Source organism: Struthio camelus, chromosome 16, assembly GCF_040807025.1.
Source record: "Struthio camelus isolate bStrCam1 chromosome 16, bStrCam1.hap1, whole genome shotgun sequence".
Lineage (NCBI taxonomy): Eukaryota > Metazoa > Chordata > Aves > Struthioniformes > Struthionidae > Struthio > Struthio camelus.
The window spans coordinates 14,236,960-14,254,558 of record NC_090957.1 but is presented as its reverse complement, the minus strand read 5'-3'; the positions used below and the strand labels follow the sequence as shown (position 1 = coordinate 14,254,558).

Sequence of the window (17,599 nt, the reverse complement as noted above, 5' to 3'; positions counted from 1 at the left end):
ATCATGGCTGCTTTAAAACACATCACTCTACACGGCTAATCTTTATTTAATATTCTGATTTTTCTGTGTTTCCATAACTTAGCGAGAAGTCAATATTTAGAAATAACTGTTGGAAAAGACTTTTAATAACCTTCTTATTAAAACAGCTTGTGTGCAGAAGCCTTCTTAAGGATTTTCTGAATATTAAAACAAATATGTCACGAAGGCAATCAATCAAGATGCCACAACTCCACATATTTATATTTTTAGTATAATCAAAATAAATGAGTGCGTAATACCTTTTGGAAAACAGACTTAGTGCTTTCAGGGGTTCTGCTTTGGTTTATGGCGCTTTTCTTGACTTCCTAACCTTGTGATCAGGCACTACACTTTGCCATGTTACCATCGTTATGACTGTTTGTTGTCCTCCACTATTGTAAGCCTGAGCGTGAAGGTATTTCTACATTCCCCTTTGAGATTTTAACCTCTTGTTTGCTCCAGACAGAGAGCGTGAAGCAGAATGCATATGCACACTGTGCATCCAACTCTACCGTCAAATACATTTCCCTCTCTACACAATGTGGATATTCATCTGCTCTGGGCAAAAACCTCAAGGGAGGGATCAGAGGCTAATGACTGGATTCCTTCCCTCCTAGTGAAGTCCTATCCAACATCCATGGCACAGTGGATTGTTCTTCGTCTTAAAAGAAAGCACTCCAAGAAGAGTGACCCTGAACACTGCTACACTCAATGCACTCCTCTTCAGGAGGAGTACTGGCTAAAGTACTGAAACAAAATGACATTTACATTGCACACAACAATATTATAAAAGCTATTAAGGTACATTATTTTACACATCCTCATAATCTCGCCATACTGCTTTACTTAATTTGTGATAAAATTGTTGAGAAAGGGTACTTAATGTAGGACAGTCAGTAAAAGTAATTTATCATCTTCCCGCTTCGGTGCTCACGTTATCAGCAAACTCATTTTCTGCATTCATCATGCAATCAGCCTATTATTTGCATATTAATCAGGCAGTGGACCATGAAAGAGCCGCATCCCAGCCAAATGCTGCACTATCTCAGGAGGAACACTCAGTAATTATCATACATCAGTGTTATGATGTGGTAATTGATTATAACATCTTTCTGTTGCCCCTGGGGAGTCCCACTGCTAACCCAGCTTCAGGCATTCTGTGCAGATTTTTCTCTGAAAATTAGAGAAACCATTGCTGTCCTTTTATTAGATTTTTTTTTTTTTTACCTTTACAATAGGCAGCTCTCTGAGCATTTCCAAGTTACTTTTTTTTTTTGTAATGAAACCTTCATTAGAAAAAAAACCCATCTGCCTCAGATTAGAAAATTAAAATAAAAAAAACAACAAAACAGTTGGGCTTGTTCTTGTTCGTCCTCTCTCTTTCAAGGTCTGGTGGCTTTTTAGGTGTTGGTATTGCTTACATAATACTCTTCCCCATCAAACACAATAAAATGTTGCAACTTCAATAGACAGTAATTGCAAAGTTCGTATAAAGGCAGTTAAGCTGCTTTATTTAGGTGCCAAATGAGAGGCTAATTTTGGTCCTCTCGGAAAGGACAAATGAAACATCTGCCAGTTCAAACTTGCACTGTTTTTAGGATCCTGGTTCCAAAGGGGTAACAGAGAGAAACAAATACACAACACAACTGGAGCTACACTGCAGCTAACGGGGTCTCGCGCTCATTTGGGCAAACCTTGGTGGCTGGATGGAAGGAGGAGCACAGGACCCATCCCGGCCTTTTCTTTGGAAAGCAAAACCAAAAGGGGTGGGTTGCTTGGAAAAGTCACCCGCGGGTGCATCCGATGCCGGGAGGGAACAAGCTTTGTCTGGGCTCTGCGGTGAGGCCGGCCCAGCTCGGGGAGAGCTGGCGGGAATAACACGCAAGGGCAAAATTCCTCCGCCAAGCAGCTTGGCCTTGTCGGAGCTGCTTCCAGCACCGACAGCAGAATGGGGATATTCTGTAGAGCTCAGGTTTCGCCAAGGGAACGGTGCTTGAGTCATTCCAGAGAATGGTTCACTCCTTTCAACCACACTATAGGAAATAATATATATATAATCGATCTATCTATCTCTCTGGCCAAGGAAACAAGTGTCTTTCAAGTTACTGTTAGCAATACCTCTGAGAATTACAAACGTGGGACGTTTACATATCAGGCTTCTTTTTCATTTCCTTTGGCTTATTAATTGGACAGTCCTCTGTTTTCATTTTTATTCAAATTCAATTTCCAACTCGTTTTGCTTTGTTTTTAATGCAAGCAGTGGGTTTTTTAAAATCAATTTAAAATAATCACTGGATTCTTTAATTTACTGTTTTTCTGGGTGGCTGTCAGCAAATTTAAAAAATTCCACTAGCTATTAAATTAGGTGAGACAAATTCATCAGTTTTTCTCCTTTCCTGCTGCACTCAAACACAAGGGACAGGCTAGAAGGTAACTTAGAAGATATTAATTTTCTGGTAATTTTCTGGGTTTTTTTTTCCTCCTCGGGAACAATTTGCTCTCAAGTAATACGTAGCTCGCAACAGTCAAAGGAGGACTTGTTTGTCAGTGTCTAACAGGATGCTTATTTCCCCATTTCAGAGCTATCTGGCGGAGAACACAGCTGCCGTGTAGCTACAGCCCTGTTCCGAGATGGAAATAACAACCCGCACATTTCGTGCTAACACACCTTTTTGCAGCGTTTCAGGAGGAAAATAGCTCATTATCTGTTCCTTGACTCAAAAGCACGGCAATTTCCCCCCACCTCAGGAGCGTTTCATGATTTGCCAGGCAGCCTGGCGCGGTGGTTTGCCGGGCGCCCAGGCGGAGAGCCTCAGGGCGCCGCCGCCACCCCGCCACCCTGTGGCCTCCTGCACGCACATGTGCCTCTTCTCCCCACAAGCAACCAGAAGACCAAGGCGAGCCTTTGCCAGCTGCCAACCTTCCTCTTACTAGCAGGAAAGCGCCTGGTCCCTTCAGAGAAGAGCCCGTCTGACCTCTCTTGCAGCTGCCAGCCCCTCGGGCCTCCCTGCCACCGGGGAAAGGACCTGACCGCCACCTCGGCTCCTCGCTCCCGTCCTCCCTGGGGCCACCCGGCCTCTGGGGCCACCCTCTCACTTCAGTGCTGCTCCACTGATTTTTCTGTTTGCCTTTCTAACATCTCAGCTCATCGTTTTCCACCCGTGTCCTCCGTGGTTTGCAGCCAAGAGAAGAACCGCCAGCCTAGCAGGGAAGAGGGGCTGATGTGGGCCTCCTCCCCAAATGGGGCTGATGATCTCCCAAGGATCAAGCGGAGGGAAAACAAAATGTCGGTAATTAATGAAATGAAGTAATAAGTAATGAAATGAAGTAATAAGTAATGAAATGATGGAAATGAAAGTTATGGAGCTAGAATATTGAACTACAGCCGTTTTTTAAACAACGCCTGACTATTTCACCAATGACATCTACTGCTGGGGACTACTATGCTCACTGGTAGTCTTCTAAACTACCTGAGGAACGTAGCACCGATAATGGCCTACAAGTTCATTCTTACATATGGCTTTAAAAAATATTCACTAATTACTTCTGTTCTTATAACGAAGAAATTGAGGCAGAGGCATTAAAGTGTCCAGCTAAACGCTACTGGAGAGCCACTTGCGAGTTGCTTGCTTGGAGACCCCTTTACATTCACTCTCCTTTGGTGTAAGTGAAAGACCCACATTCCCAAATTAGCCAAAGAAATAAAACACAGCTGCAACTTGACTGGGTCCCTTCTCCAAAATGAAGGTGATGAACTCCTAACCACACTTCAGAGTGAATTAAACTTGTCTTCAGAAGACAGCAGGAGTCTCCTCTTTGCCTTTTAAATGTGAGAAGTGTATTGGTGCTTTGTCATTATAATTCAGCTGCAAGGAATATCTGCCTAGAAAATAGTGTTCATTCCGTGATCATATATATTGTTTTAGCACTTTTTTTAACAGTAAAGCTATGACCATGGTGAGGATGGAATCATCTTATGCAAGTTTAATCACCGGGTGGTTCAACGGGCAGAAAAAAATACAAGTAGGACAAGAATTTCTCCTCAAATATCGACGGATGGGCAAAGAACTACAGCCATGTGAGGCAGCTTGTAGAGGACAGACCTAGGTAACAGGCAGAAACGAGCAGATGATACCTAGCAACGATATCCAACGTTATATTAAGAACTAACTGCAAACACTGACTTCACTTTGCTTTCCCAGGCCCCAGTAAGGTGCCTGGACAGCGATTCTCCCAGCTTTATTGATACCATAAAGGCTGCCAGGAAGGTTTTCATGGTCCAAATGTCAGGGAAATGGCACAGAATATAATCACACACGTTACAGACAGACTACAACAGCTGCCCTTATGAGGAGCCAACTGATACCCTATGGTTTGAAATCAAGACAGCTCAGGCCAACTGCTTCAGAATTGCAATCTCAAGCATACACAAAGAATGTGCAAACTTTACCAAGACTCTTCATTACGCTTTAGGGCTCGCAGGAAGATAACTGTTCTGCTGACTTAGTTGTTCAGCTCCAAGTAAACTTCTGAAATGTACTTGGCATCTAGTGCAAAAGGAGCCAACCTTCTCAGCTAAAACTGAAAAACTCAAAAATCGGCCACCAAATATAACCTATCTAGGCAAGGACTGCTTGCAGTCCTACAGCTCAGCTGTTAAAAAGCCAAGTGATCTCCCTTCTCTTCCATTTTATGGACCACATTCACCAGAGTCATTTCAAGTCATACACAACTTTATTAACCTAAAGTGTCAGCAAATTACAGCAAAAGAGGTTCTTTCTTCTTTTTGCTTCCAAAATAAAACAACCCAAATTTGGGAAGAGCTGTCAGTACCACTGACCATTTGTGTGATCTCAAGGTACTAAGCATTTAGCACTCCTTGTGCTAATCTGAATCACGCTCCGGAGCACCATCTCAGACAATTATGCTCTTCCAATACAAAACAAGTACCATGAAGGAAATAATCATAAAACATGCAGAGGGAAGGGAAGGTTAGAGCTTTCTCCATTGCCACCATGTGGCTAGTGAGATCTTTTCCTAAGGATAACAGGATGATAATCCTGAATATGAATTGCAGTGGATCCAAGACGGAAACATCCTCTCTCTCTCTCTCTCTCCTTGTTTTTCCCAGAGTAGTAAATGTGACAGCATCCTTCTGTTATGAGAGAAACAGGAAGATCTACCCAGTACACAGTTAACTACCTGCCCATCCTGCAGCTTCTGCACTGAAAGATATTACAGGAGGAAGTATTATATAAATAAAAATATAACAGATATCTGGATCTGCCATCATTCCATAATAAAAAATAAAAAATCATAACTACACTAAACCATAGATTGCATTGGTTTTTTTTCCGCTTTCTTTCCCAAGAGATGATAAGAAGTAATCTCTCTGTTGTTACAAATGCTTTATTTTGAAAATAAAGCTTTTATGCATATTTTAGTTGATCTAAATACAGTAGATCTTGGGTTTTTAAATCACCAGATAATATGCAATTATCTCAAGCTAGATTCTGATTTTGAAACAAGCTCTAATTAGCTCCCCATTTTATGCTGCTATAATCCTTTCTTCAACTCCCATGAGCGTTACTATTGCTAAGCAGCATGAGGTTAGGAATGATGGATGATACCCAGAAAGGAAGACAAACAAAAGGGAAATTCAAAATCCCCTGAGATCACCCGCAGCTGTATCGGCAAATGAAGATTTCCACATTAGGTCATAAGACGACCCTTACAGAAACACATACCAAAAAGGCATGTCTTTTTCCCACTGAGTATTTGCAAGTCTTTAATGTAGCATATAGACAGTATATGCCCTTCATAGAGGATAAATAACAAAAGTGAGTAAAAATTCAGCTTGCCTGGGAGTAGCTTTGAAATCAACAGCACCAAAAGAGAAACTATGTCTTAATGTAATACAGATGCTCGATAAAGATATAAGACCCCAAAATAAAACCAACTCACAAGAGCTATATACAGTACAAGTATTTAAAAAACACCCAAGCACATAAACCTTCTCCTGACATGTGGCTGCTATCCAAACCCAACCCAGCTCTGCCCATCAGTAATGCAACTAAATATGGGCCAAATTCATCAAGAAAAAATGCTGATGCAGTTGGGTGACACTAATTCAACTTTTTTTTCCCATGTGATTTTGTCCACGCTTTTGACACATAAATCATTAAAAAGGCAGATTTACCCAAGGGCATTAGAGCATTTAGGTGGAAAGAAATACAGAAAAAACATTAGAAAAGGCACAGTGATATTACTTCAATCACCCAGGGTACAGACACCATTTTTTTGTAAAACACATTCACTGGAACTTGCACAAAACTCTTCTACTCGCTAAAGCCATGACCAAAGCTCACAGACAGAAAATACAGACAAATATCTGGTTATAATTTTGGTATTGACTGTGTTTTTTGAAAATTCTGAAATATAGCTTGAGAAAGAAGAAAAAACGAGCTTGGCTTCTCTTTGCTGCCTCAAATTCCCTCTCTCTATATCTGTTTATCCATTCATTCTTACATGCAAAAGGCTGATATTCTTTATATATAAAAGGCTGATATGCCCATCTGTCCATGTGTGACAATGGAAAACTACTGGACAAAAGAACAGATTCTCATGAATGAGGTGTTAATCAAAACCTTGTGATCTAGAAGTGAAACTAACTGGGTCAAAAATGCAGAAAATCCTGCTAGTTTGGCATAATAATGCCAAACAGTAATGAAAATACTCACAGCTAATAAAAGCTGGAGACGTTACTATGCGTGTTGACACTCTATACACTGAAGACCTTCTTGGCAAAGCACTCAGGAGCCACTGGATATATTAGTTTAATTTCACTTCTTTCCCTTCACGCATTCAACAAGTTCCTAGCCAATTATATTATGCAGAAAAGGCTCCAGACCTTTTTTCATTTTAAAACTGTTCGGAATAATTTCTATTTTAAAATTACAAGTATGTAACCTTTTCTGCCTTGATTTTCCTGGGAAATGTTCTTGGAAGACCAGAAAACTGGAGCGCTTTTTTTCCCCCCTGCCCTGGAGTGGAGGATCTTTCACAAACGCATAATTATTTTTTACCTTTACCAAGCTGTTTGCTGCGCTTTTAATTACAGAACAGCTGCTAATAAAGGCAAATTACCAAACTGCCCTTTCTCATTCAAATAACATGGTTTTGCTCTTTTATTCCGAGTAATGCCACAACCCTACTTATTCCTTTGCACAGAGAAAGGTATCAAGAGAAGAACGTCTTGCAAAACAATTTTATTTTTAATCATCAGAAAGCAGGGAGAAAAGGGCATGAACCCATTTTCTCATTTGTAAGTTTGCTTTAAGGGAAGAAGGACAGCGACCATCAATAACATGATTTTATTAGCTGATAGGAACGGCGTCACTTCACAAAATATTAGCTCGGGGCAGGAACTGAGGAACGAGATGGGGAGTGTGGGAGTGGAACAAAATATCGCAGCAGTGAAACTGAACTTCCTGAAGGAAATCACTTTTAGCTGCTGGTGACCGTCATGGGAATCCATAAGGTGGTCAGTTTGTAATACTGTGGGCTTGTCTTTCAACCTTTTTATAATTACAGTTAGAAATAAATATGATGATTTGCAATAACAATGCAGCCTTCTCCCAGCTCCTCTAATTTCAAATTCCTCTTAAAATGGCTTTAATTAATTACTCCTATTTTCCATGCGGTCTTAGGCATTTATAACTGTAACAGTTACTATTGCATAGCATTAATGATACAAAAACACCCGTCAATGCATGCTTTTAATGAAGAGCAGCGTATAAAATGTCTCAGGAAATTTCCATGTTCTCTAACTGCTTGTCTATAAGTAACAATAGCCCTGTGATTGTAAATAATTTTCTCCAATTTTGGTTTTAGTTTCATGGCTGGTTTTTCCAGGGGCATTTTTGCTTTTATCTATTTATTTTCAACGGTTCTTCTCGAGAACAACACAGACTGAACATCATAATGGATTTGCTTCCCATCAAGTCTTTGAGAATGCAAAACCGTTTCCCAGCAGAATGAGGAAAAATAGTTCAGTTGGGATATTCAGAATAAACCCAACGAGCTGCGGAAAAGACCAATGCTTCAGAACAGCAGACAGGTGGGAAGACGACCACAATCCATCCTTCTCTTTATCTTGAGCTACTGTAATGCTCAAGTACAGGGCACTGGCTACAAGTACAGAGCAGGGCACAAGTATTTTTCTAGAGGACAAAACAGCCTCAGTGGTTTGCCTCAGTTAAGCATATCATTGGTAAAAAGACTGTGTGGGTAGAGTTTGGTATCTAACAGCAGGAACACAGCTGTTCTGTTCCTGTCTCCTTACTACGCTGTGGCCATCTTCACAAAATCTTTGGCAATTCGCTTTTCTTTGACACTCATCTTTGCTGCATCTGCTTTTTCGCAAATAGAAAGGGCGGGAGGAGAAAAGAGATCAGCTTGGAACATCTACCAAAGTCGGAAAAGAAATACGTAACGTGGTCTTTCCCCCACCTTCAAGTTAACAAAGCGTATTTTGTGCAAAAGAAAGTGGGAAAAAAATATGCCAGCAAATAAGGCAGCTGGAGCACGGAGATCACGTTACAAACGAAAGGCTTGTTTTACAGCCACTGTCACATGTCAAGTTGATAAGCTGAACCACGGTAAAAAACTGCGGAGCCAATGAACTCTAAGCTCAGACAGACTCTCTTCGCTTAATATATGCGGCTAAATATGTGTACTTCCCAGATCTGCCATAGCAACAAGGAGAGAACGAGGAATTAACTGTGTTAAAAAAAAAAAAAAAAAAATTGAAGGTTTTCCGGTGTGATACAACAAAACACAAGAAACCTCTCGGCATCAAAGCAAAAGAAACGTAACAAAAGCACAGAGCATTATTTCAGAGGAAATCACCGAAAGCGGCTGATTACCTGAGCTTGCACATCCCTGCTGTAGGGAATCCTGCAATGATGTCACAGAGTGAAGGACTAGATAAGAGAGGAGAGGAAAATCAGGGAACAATAAAAGGCGATGCCAAACCACAAACTAAACAGTAAGCAGGCTCAACAAACAGCAAAAGGCTGAGCGCCCCAAGGGCACGCTGCTCGCTTCAAGTCAGTGGCGCTCTAAGGGCGCAGCCGAGGCCAACTCTAGTCTGGCCTTTCTGTATCAATAGATACTAGGATAAGAGCGAGCCACAATAAAAGCGTAATTGCAGCATTGCATTCCCCCTTTAAAGCTTAATTCTTCTCGTTCGCCTCCTGAGAAACCAATCAATATTCTCCTAGGGACAATAAAGCCCCCTATACGACTCTAGAAAACCGCACGCAAGACTTTCCAGTGCTTTAGCCAAAAGTTTTGGAACTACGTATCATATTTATGCCTCAATAATATTATCCTAATTAGGGACTCGATAACTCCTGCTTATCAATTACGCATAAACGAGCGCTTCTTTTGTAAACATTCCCAGCGAGTCCCCTTAAGAACCGGCTGCGATGCGAGGGTGGACTCTTCCACTTATATAAATGCCTCGACTAACGTAGGGTCGAAGTCTTGCTTACTGCAACTTTAAAACGAGTTCCTCCTCCTCAACTCAAACAACATAGTGGAATTTTAATTACCTTGTCCTTGTTGCTGCCCTTGCGCGGGCAGGACACACTGTCCCAGCTCACCATTCAACCAGAGCTGCATACGAATAAATGGTTCTCGGCCTTTTTGTGTCAATTTGCTCCATGGCTTTGGCCTGGAGAGCATGTCACTGACACTTCCTTGGGACAGCCCCAATACCTGAAGTGAAGCAACCAAGAACGGCACGTTAACACACTGGATTTGGAAGGGGGCAGTTCAAGTAACTTTGCTTTTCTTTGCTTGCATATCGTTCAAGTGGGTTGTATCTTGACAAGGAGTAAAGCTTTAAAGTGACACATACACGGGCTTCGACTGAGTTGCTTTTTTCCTGCCGTGATTTTGTTCTGGAGCATGTTTTTTTTTTTTCTCTCTCTGCAGGAACAGAGTGGCAGTACGAACACCAAAAGGATGGGGAGAGATTTGCATGCTTTTCATATTTTGTGTCAAATTTCATCAAGTCTAAAGGAAAAGCACACAGTCCAGGCACTGAGAGGTAGATAAAACAGGAAATGATTGTCATGTATTTTGTTCTCCAACAAAAATAATTGGGACTTTTGAGACTAGTCCTATATGTGCTTGATTTTTTGGGGTATGAATTACAATGATGTGTGCTTTCACCTGTAGCAGTGGCTGCCCCACGTAAGTAAATGTTTAAGAATACAGCCGACCGAAGCTCAGCTGGAATTTTAGACAGGCAGAACGTAATTACTTGCCTGGAATGCAGCACAGGTACAGGGGTTAAAATTCAGACTTAATGAAAGCCGTCCTGGGATCTAGAATGACCCCAAGAGGTCAGGCTTTTCATTTTACATCTTACTGAAAAGATAATAGTGCAATGCTAGCTCCTATTATACTATTATACTGATTTAATTCTTTATCGGAAGGAGAAACACCAGATGTCCACCACCTCCCCAGCTTGGAAGGTGTTTGCTCGTGCTCTTCCATCTAACCACGACCCCCCCGAGCTCCCACATGTTCAATGCTCAGAGCCCAGAATGCAACAACTTCAGAAAGACTTATCATACATGGTGCATTCTATAATCCAATATGGCTTTAAAACGTCTGAAAGCACACTAAGATACTGAACACCAGGCAGAAGCAATGACTAGGAAGTCTTGATTTAAGATTAAGGAGAGGGTAGGGGATTTTTTTGGTGTGTTTGTTTTAATACCCTTGCGCATATTTCCAAATATTAAAAGAGGAAAAATGCTCGTGTCTGTAATCTTCACTTACAACAAATTTAAGACTCTCCAGTCATGACAATGGCATTACTCAAATACTCCATGAATTCAGTACGTTAAGCATGAAATACTGAGTCTTGGTAATACTTGCTCCAACTTGCAAAGTTTCTAAGCTCAGGGGCCCCACTTCTAATTATAAGCAACTGAAGCCAGTCTACGGGAAAGCTAAGACTTTGCCTTGTGAGCTTATTTTGAAAACACTTAACATACTAAGCAAAAACATTTTTAAACACATACGCGGCATATCCCTTTCCGTACGCATCGTTGTGTTAAACTTAGTTCCTTACTGATGACATAAGGAGACTAATGCACATTCAAAATAATGGAGTAACAAGAGAGAACCAGTGCTTTACCTTTTCCCCAAAGATCCTTTGGCAGATGCCATTCTTTGCTAGCTTTTCTTTGACCTGACGAGTTAGTTCTATCGTATCCACCTCCTGGTACATATAAATTTCATACTGCTCAGGTGTCAGTGGAGGAACTGAAGGTTTGGATGGCTTTGACAAAGATACAATAGGGGATGAAGGGAGGGGGCTATTTTGTGGCGTCTCGCTGCGGCTTGCCCCAGTCATGCTCAATTCAGAACTCTGGGAGTACGGAGATTCAGCGTTTGGCCACTCTTTCCAATACTCTGAAGAAGATGGTCCTTGAAGCTGGCTACGATCTGGCCTAGTCTGATTGCTGACCTTTTCTTTTCCAACACTGGCTTCCTCAACTTTTGTGTCTTCGGGAAGAGCCGTGTTTCTTCTCTCATGCTGAACAGTATTCCACCAATGGTCCTTCCAAACACCACCACGTCCCAATTCATTTTTAACATGTCTCAACATACCCTGGGCAGAATCACTTATCCCATGAAGCTCTAAACCAGGTGCCTCCTGAGGCTCCTTTTTGAGCCCAGAGAGGTTCTGCAATGCAGAGATACTGGAATCAGTGACAGATGAATGTTTCTTCAGGGACATGGCCAAAGGAGAAAAGCTGGAAACCGAAGACATTGCGGGCGTAGATACTAGTTTGGGGGACAGGATAGAAATGTCAGCTTGAGATAAAGGTGGTGTTTTTAAGGCAGGTTCAAGGGCAGCCTGCTGTGCCTCCATTTCGCGTCGGGCTTGTTGCAGAATGGATCGAATAGCATCATCAGAATTGCCACTGCTAGATGCAGAAGGCGGCTGAGCCGGCTCAGCTATGAAAAACAACCAAAAGACTAAATGCAACACAGGAATATGCTTTATATTCAACAAGCGATACTGTAAACATTTCCCCGTAAGAAAAGGGGCTGCAACACACTTCGAATGGGATGGAGGGGTTTTCACTAATCAAAGATTTTTGTTCCTCAAAATAAGGTAGGACTTAAAAAGTTCTGCACTGGGAAATTTTTACAGTGGCCAAAGGGCTAGACATTCGCTCACGCACACTCAACTGCAGCAGTCTATCACTGCTTGCATATTTTCCACCGTGGTAATAATTTTCAAATAAATGCCTTTGAAAAATCAAGCCTTCATCTCCTCCTCCCCCACCCTCAAGAGCTCAATCGCTTTTTATGGTTCTGTTTACAAAGTTACTTAACCTTTCACTTCTGCCCGTCTCCACAAACAAATCATAACACGCGCTCAAAACTAAATACAGCTATATCCACCTGGACAGACAATCAGTACCCTTCTACAGTATAAATACGGTGAATCCTTTTAACTCCAAAGATACAGAAATAACATAATACATAAATTACAACAAATGAAGAACTTTACTAAAGACTTCATTATTTAACTTGACAAACTAAAGCTGCTCCTGCTTCCTGTTTTCTCGTTCCATGATCCTCATCACTGAACTAAACAGCTTGACAAAAATCAGGTTGACGCCTGGCTGCCTCTCTTGGCCCTATCAAGAGAAAGTCCCAGAGTGGAGCCACGGGCCCTTCCAGAAGAGATAACACCTAACTCAAGTATTTCATTGGTGACTTCGGTTTGCAGGGCTGCTTTCCAACAGTTAGTGGATGAGCGAAGACTGAGACGTGGGTGTAGAATTATCTCTGCAGGGTCGGAAGATTTGGCAGCACGGCTTGTTTCGATTTATGCTCGTCTCCACTGAGGTCTCCAGTGCTTGAAAACCAATTCCTCTGAGAGCTACTCGATGAGGAATGGGAAAAGTGAAGCACTAGATAACAGTCTGGGACTCACGTACTGTAAGAAGCAGCCTCACAGTGAAACCGGGTTTCAAATACCCTGCATGTTATTCCAGCAATATCATGCTTCATCTGAATACATCTCCAAATTTGCCTCCCCACTCTCCTCCCTGTCACACACTATAAAAATAGATGAAAAACTAAAAAATTGGAAAAAACTGCCAGTGGGACCATCTCTTCTGTTTTATCTACTGCTCTCATGGAGGGGTTGAGGCTGAATTAATATTTCAAAGAAAAAAATGACTGAGATTCTCAGGTGAAATATGCTGCTGAACAACCTGTTTGCATTTTCCTGTACAAAGCCTACATTTTTCTGCATGTAATTGTTACTTGTATAAAGTCATATTATTTATTTAAATCATACATGGACTAATGTTTTATAGGTTGCCAGGAGATTAGCTTGGTTTTCATTTCAAAGATGACTACCCAAAACTGTAAATAAACATTTACTTAAAAAAAAACAAAACAAAAGTAATGCAAAGGACTTTCTACTTCAGCACTAGCTCCTTAGCAGTATTGGAAACTGCTCTAAAGTTGTGCGGGCTACGGAGCAGACAGAAATGTTAACTACCTGACAGCATAAAATAGGAAATTAAACTTATCTCAGGCCAAGCTGTTAAACATTTATGATGTTTTTCAGAAGGGAAACGCTTTTTGGATTTGCCTGCCCATTCACTGCAAAAAAATGATTTCCTTCCATTCCATAACCAAAAATACAGTCAGGCAAAAGCTAGCACGGAGCAGGACTGCATTATAACTCCAGTACATGATGTACGGAGCGAGCTGGTAATATATTACTGATAATTGCTGGCTCCATCGCGACCTTCAGACGGCCACGAAGGAGACGAATCCGTTCGGCTCCCTCTCCCACGCCGCTGGCCCCGGGGCCCGAAGGCGATCGGAGAGAAGGGAAAGCGGGAGCCGCTCGCCCTCCGCCGAGGCAGGGGCAGCAGAGCGGACTGGCAGAGGCACGCTGCGGCGCGGCTGCCAGCGGCCGTGTAAAGACGGGAGAGCTCTGCGCTTTGGGAAGGGCGCTCAGAGAGCTCCGCTTCACCCCCCAGGACCGAGGCGAGACTGAGCAGGGCACGGAGCAAAGACTCCGTCAAAAACTGAAACGCGTAAACTTAACTCGGGCCGTGTTACAGACAGAAACAACTCCACTTAAAAAAAAGCTCTTCCAAACCTACACTCAAGGTTGCAAGAATATAATTAACTGACCAGAAAGCTCATGATAATTGTTTTAATTAAATTCTGCAGTAAAAGGAACAGGAGGCAAAATGAGGCCGTACCTGTTTTCTGTACTTGCAGCTCCCTTTTGGCTTGTTCGAGAATGGATTTGATGGCTTCATCAGAGCCCGTCTCTGTGGTTCGGATCCTTGTGGTTATATTACCTGAGGAGGAAAACAAAACTAATGACACCAGGAAAACTTTTATTGTTTTTTTTTTCCTTCTGTTTTGTTCTGTTTTAATGCAAAAACAACACACACTGATATACTGCCAGCACTGCCTGACAATAGTTTGCGTAGGACATTTACCGACACCGAGAAAGTAATTCACATAATAAAGGAAAAAGATCCTCTTTGCACGAAAGCCTGTTCACTAGCTGCGCTGGAATGCTGAAAACACTCACATTATCAGTACAAGAACTAACTACGTGGTGATATAGTCGCCTTCCAGTAAAACACATATATGTCTAGTTTTTCCTTTTATTTTTTTTTTTTGGAGGAGAGGAAACAGAAGGGTTAAGAATTGGAGGGGAAAAGAAGAAAGCTAAGATGAGGAATCATCCTTCAAAATTGCATTAGCTTCTAGGCAAACTAGGTTGAGTATATATTCAGCCCAAAACAGATTAAAAAAAATAACTAGGCATAGGAAATTAAAAATAATTTTTACTTTTCTAGAGGTTAATACACTAAGAGAAACGTTCGTTTAAGCACTGATACCATTTGAAGTGCTCTCCAGCTGATAGCGATTTCTTATTTTTTACCACTAAGGGGAAAAAAGGAGGGAAAATTCCTAGGATTTTGAAACCCCTTACACTTAAATGCACTGTGCATTATGTAATTATCATTTGTAAGTGATCTGGATGACTTCTGACTGGAATCAAAGTAACTGCAGATTTTTGGGTACTTCTTTGTTTTTTCTTCTTGTCTTGCTAAGAGAAAAATTCTGCAACTAATCTATAATGAAGAAAAAGGTCCAAAGCTCTTGGTCAGTGATACTTTACTGATCTAACGTTCACTTATTGCTTATTCAGACTGTTTCATATACCATACGGAAGCAAGTATCACACTAATTTAACAGCATCTTAAAGTGTATTTGTCAACATAAGCCCCATGAGGAGAAAGACGGATAATGTACAGCAGAAGCAGTATGCTATTTATGTTGGCATTATACAGAATTGTGCACCTTTCTTGCTCTAGAATCACAAAAATAGTAAAGATAGCATGTCAGCAGATTTGCTGGTAGAGATTTTATAAAGCCACTTCTACCACTTCTCTCTTTTTATCTGCGTACATACTGAGGTTGCGAGTGGAAAAAGTATCCAAACAGGGTTAAGTTAGTACAGCGGCAGTGGAATTAGAAAAAGCAAAGTGTTCTTCTAACCCATGGTTTGTTTTATACTTACTGTCTGTTTTTCTATCAGATTCCAGGCCAGAATCAAACTGCACAGTTTTAAGGAAACACACAGCTAAAGCACACTCCACTTCCTAGATATCGACTGCAAAGAAAAACACCTGCCTGTGACGTACCTTCAGACCCATTTCTTCGTTTCGGTACTTCCTGAAATAGTCTGTTCAGGTTCTGGCCTGGATTCTCTGTTGAAAAACAAGTTTGGTAAGAACAAAACAATCAGGGGATGGTTGCTCTGACATCATGGGCTGTGCGACATGAAAAGATAGCAGCGTGTCCCTAAACGCGAGCGCTGGAGCTCGCCTCAAACCCTCGAGTCTTTGTCTGAGCGCTGGAGGAGCTGGCTACTTTGGAAGAAGCAAGGCTGGCTGATTTGTTAATAAAGATTACAGCTACGTTCGGAAAGGAGATTAGACAGATATAAATAAATGCCTAGAGATACCAAAAATGAAGAGGTTAAAGATGGGCAGATAATCCCCTCAAGTGCAATCATCAAAAGGAAGAACAGATTATAAATCTAACAGTGTTCGCTTTCAATTAAACAAAATCTAGGAAAATCCTGCCTGTCCTTTCCAATATTTCTCGACTGTAAACAACTTACTTTTCAGTTTCTCTAAATGTAAATCTCAGTCGTTGTTTAAGATGAATCACAATGAAATGCATATGTTATTTTTTAAAATCATTGACTTAAAATATGCAAAGCTGCTTTAAATTAGGATTTTTTCTTAATTAGTCATCTCATGCATCACCTACGCTATTTTGTCAAAACACTTTGGAAAAATTGCACAAGTCATAACAAAAGTCTGTTCTCAGTAAACAATCCCAAATAAAAATTTTCAAGTAATTTGGAGGGCTGATACTGTTAGTAGCTACTGACCCTTTTCGCTCTGTATTTAGCTCTAACACACAGCTATTTTGAAGCAAGAGACTTAGGATCCCTGTTGCTTTACCTGCCTGATAAATACAAGTGGCTAAAGAAAGCATAAGCAAACAAACATACTAACCTGTATCAGTCCTGAAAATTAGACTTAGAAAACTGCACTTTCTGCACATTTACGTCTGATTGAGGTGAAAGCAACAGCAACGTGTGAACGGCCTCGTATACAGACACTCGGACTGTTTTTTACATTTGTAACTAACAGGAAAAACGGGCAACCCCCTTAGCCAGCAAGCGCTTACCTCTTTGTCTACCCTGGATGCTGCGAAGAGCCAAGATGTTCTGCTCGTCCGAGAGGAACTGCTTCATCTTATGAAATGGCTCCTTGCCTCTCACAGTCAGTTTATTCCATGGCTTTGGCCGGGCTAGTATCTCACTCACAGACCCTTGAGACAGTCCCAACACATAATGTCCAAATATCCGCTGTCCAATATTGTGCTTGATCAACTGCTCTTTCACCTGACGTGCAATTTCAGCCGTGTCTATCTCCTCGCCTTCAGAGATGCTCCCAGCACTTTCTGACTGGCTGGGAGACGGGGCCATGCCATTTACATCCGGACTTTGTTGTAATGGACTTTGGGAAGATATGGAGTTTGTGCTGTAAGGACCTGTTGAAAAAATCATGCTTGTGCTTCCTGCTTCCTGCATTGCCTTGGAGTAGAAGGACTGCATTAGCTGTCGCTGGAGGAGAGAGTTTAGTGCAAATTTTCCTGTGGAGGCCAGGGGTAAGCTGGGGCTTGCCAGGGATGAGCTGAAAAAGTCTTGACTTAAACCCGTTGGTGAGAACTGGTGTGTACCATTAGTATTGGAAGCCTGCTCCCCCGCGTTGCGGAGCAACTGAGAAGGAGGGGAGGCCGGCAAGGTTGCAGGACGCTGACTCTCAGGCTGGTCTTTCCCTTTTCTCCTGGCTGACCCTACAAGGAAGGTCAAACATAATGCATTATGGGGGATTAAAGAGGGAAAAACCAA

General features: G+C 41.7%; 1 protein-coding gene across 12 annotated transcripts in view; it reads right to left on the bottom strand.

The window, feature by feature from the left end:
* The window catches only part of CUX1 (cut like homeobox 1), a 247,482-nt gene that overhangs the window by 25,584 nt on the left and 204,299 nt on the right, over positions 1-17,599 (bottom strand). For 4 of the 12 annotated variants that reach the window (XM_068909277.1, XM_068909275.1, XM_068909282.1 and 1 more), the window contains exons 15-20: positions 16,873-17,544; positions 15,813-15,878; positions 14,349-14,450; positions 11,237-12,063; positions 9,636-9,801; positions 8,946-9,002 (exon numbers count right to left, since the gene is read on the bottom strand). In XM_068909277.1, coding sequence (XP_068765378.1) covers positions 8,946-9,002; positions 9,636-9,801; positions 11,237-12,063; positions 14,349-14,450; positions 15,813-15,878; positions 16,873-17,544 — 1,890 coding nt within the window. The remainder of the gene's footprint in view (positions 1-8,945; positions 9,003-9,635; positions 9,802-11,236; positions 12,064-14,348; positions 14,451-15,812; positions 15,879-16,872; positions 17,545-17,599) is intronic. The other 8 variants (XM_068909283.1, XM_068909280.1, XM_068909279.1 and 5 more) reach the window with 5 other exon arrangements.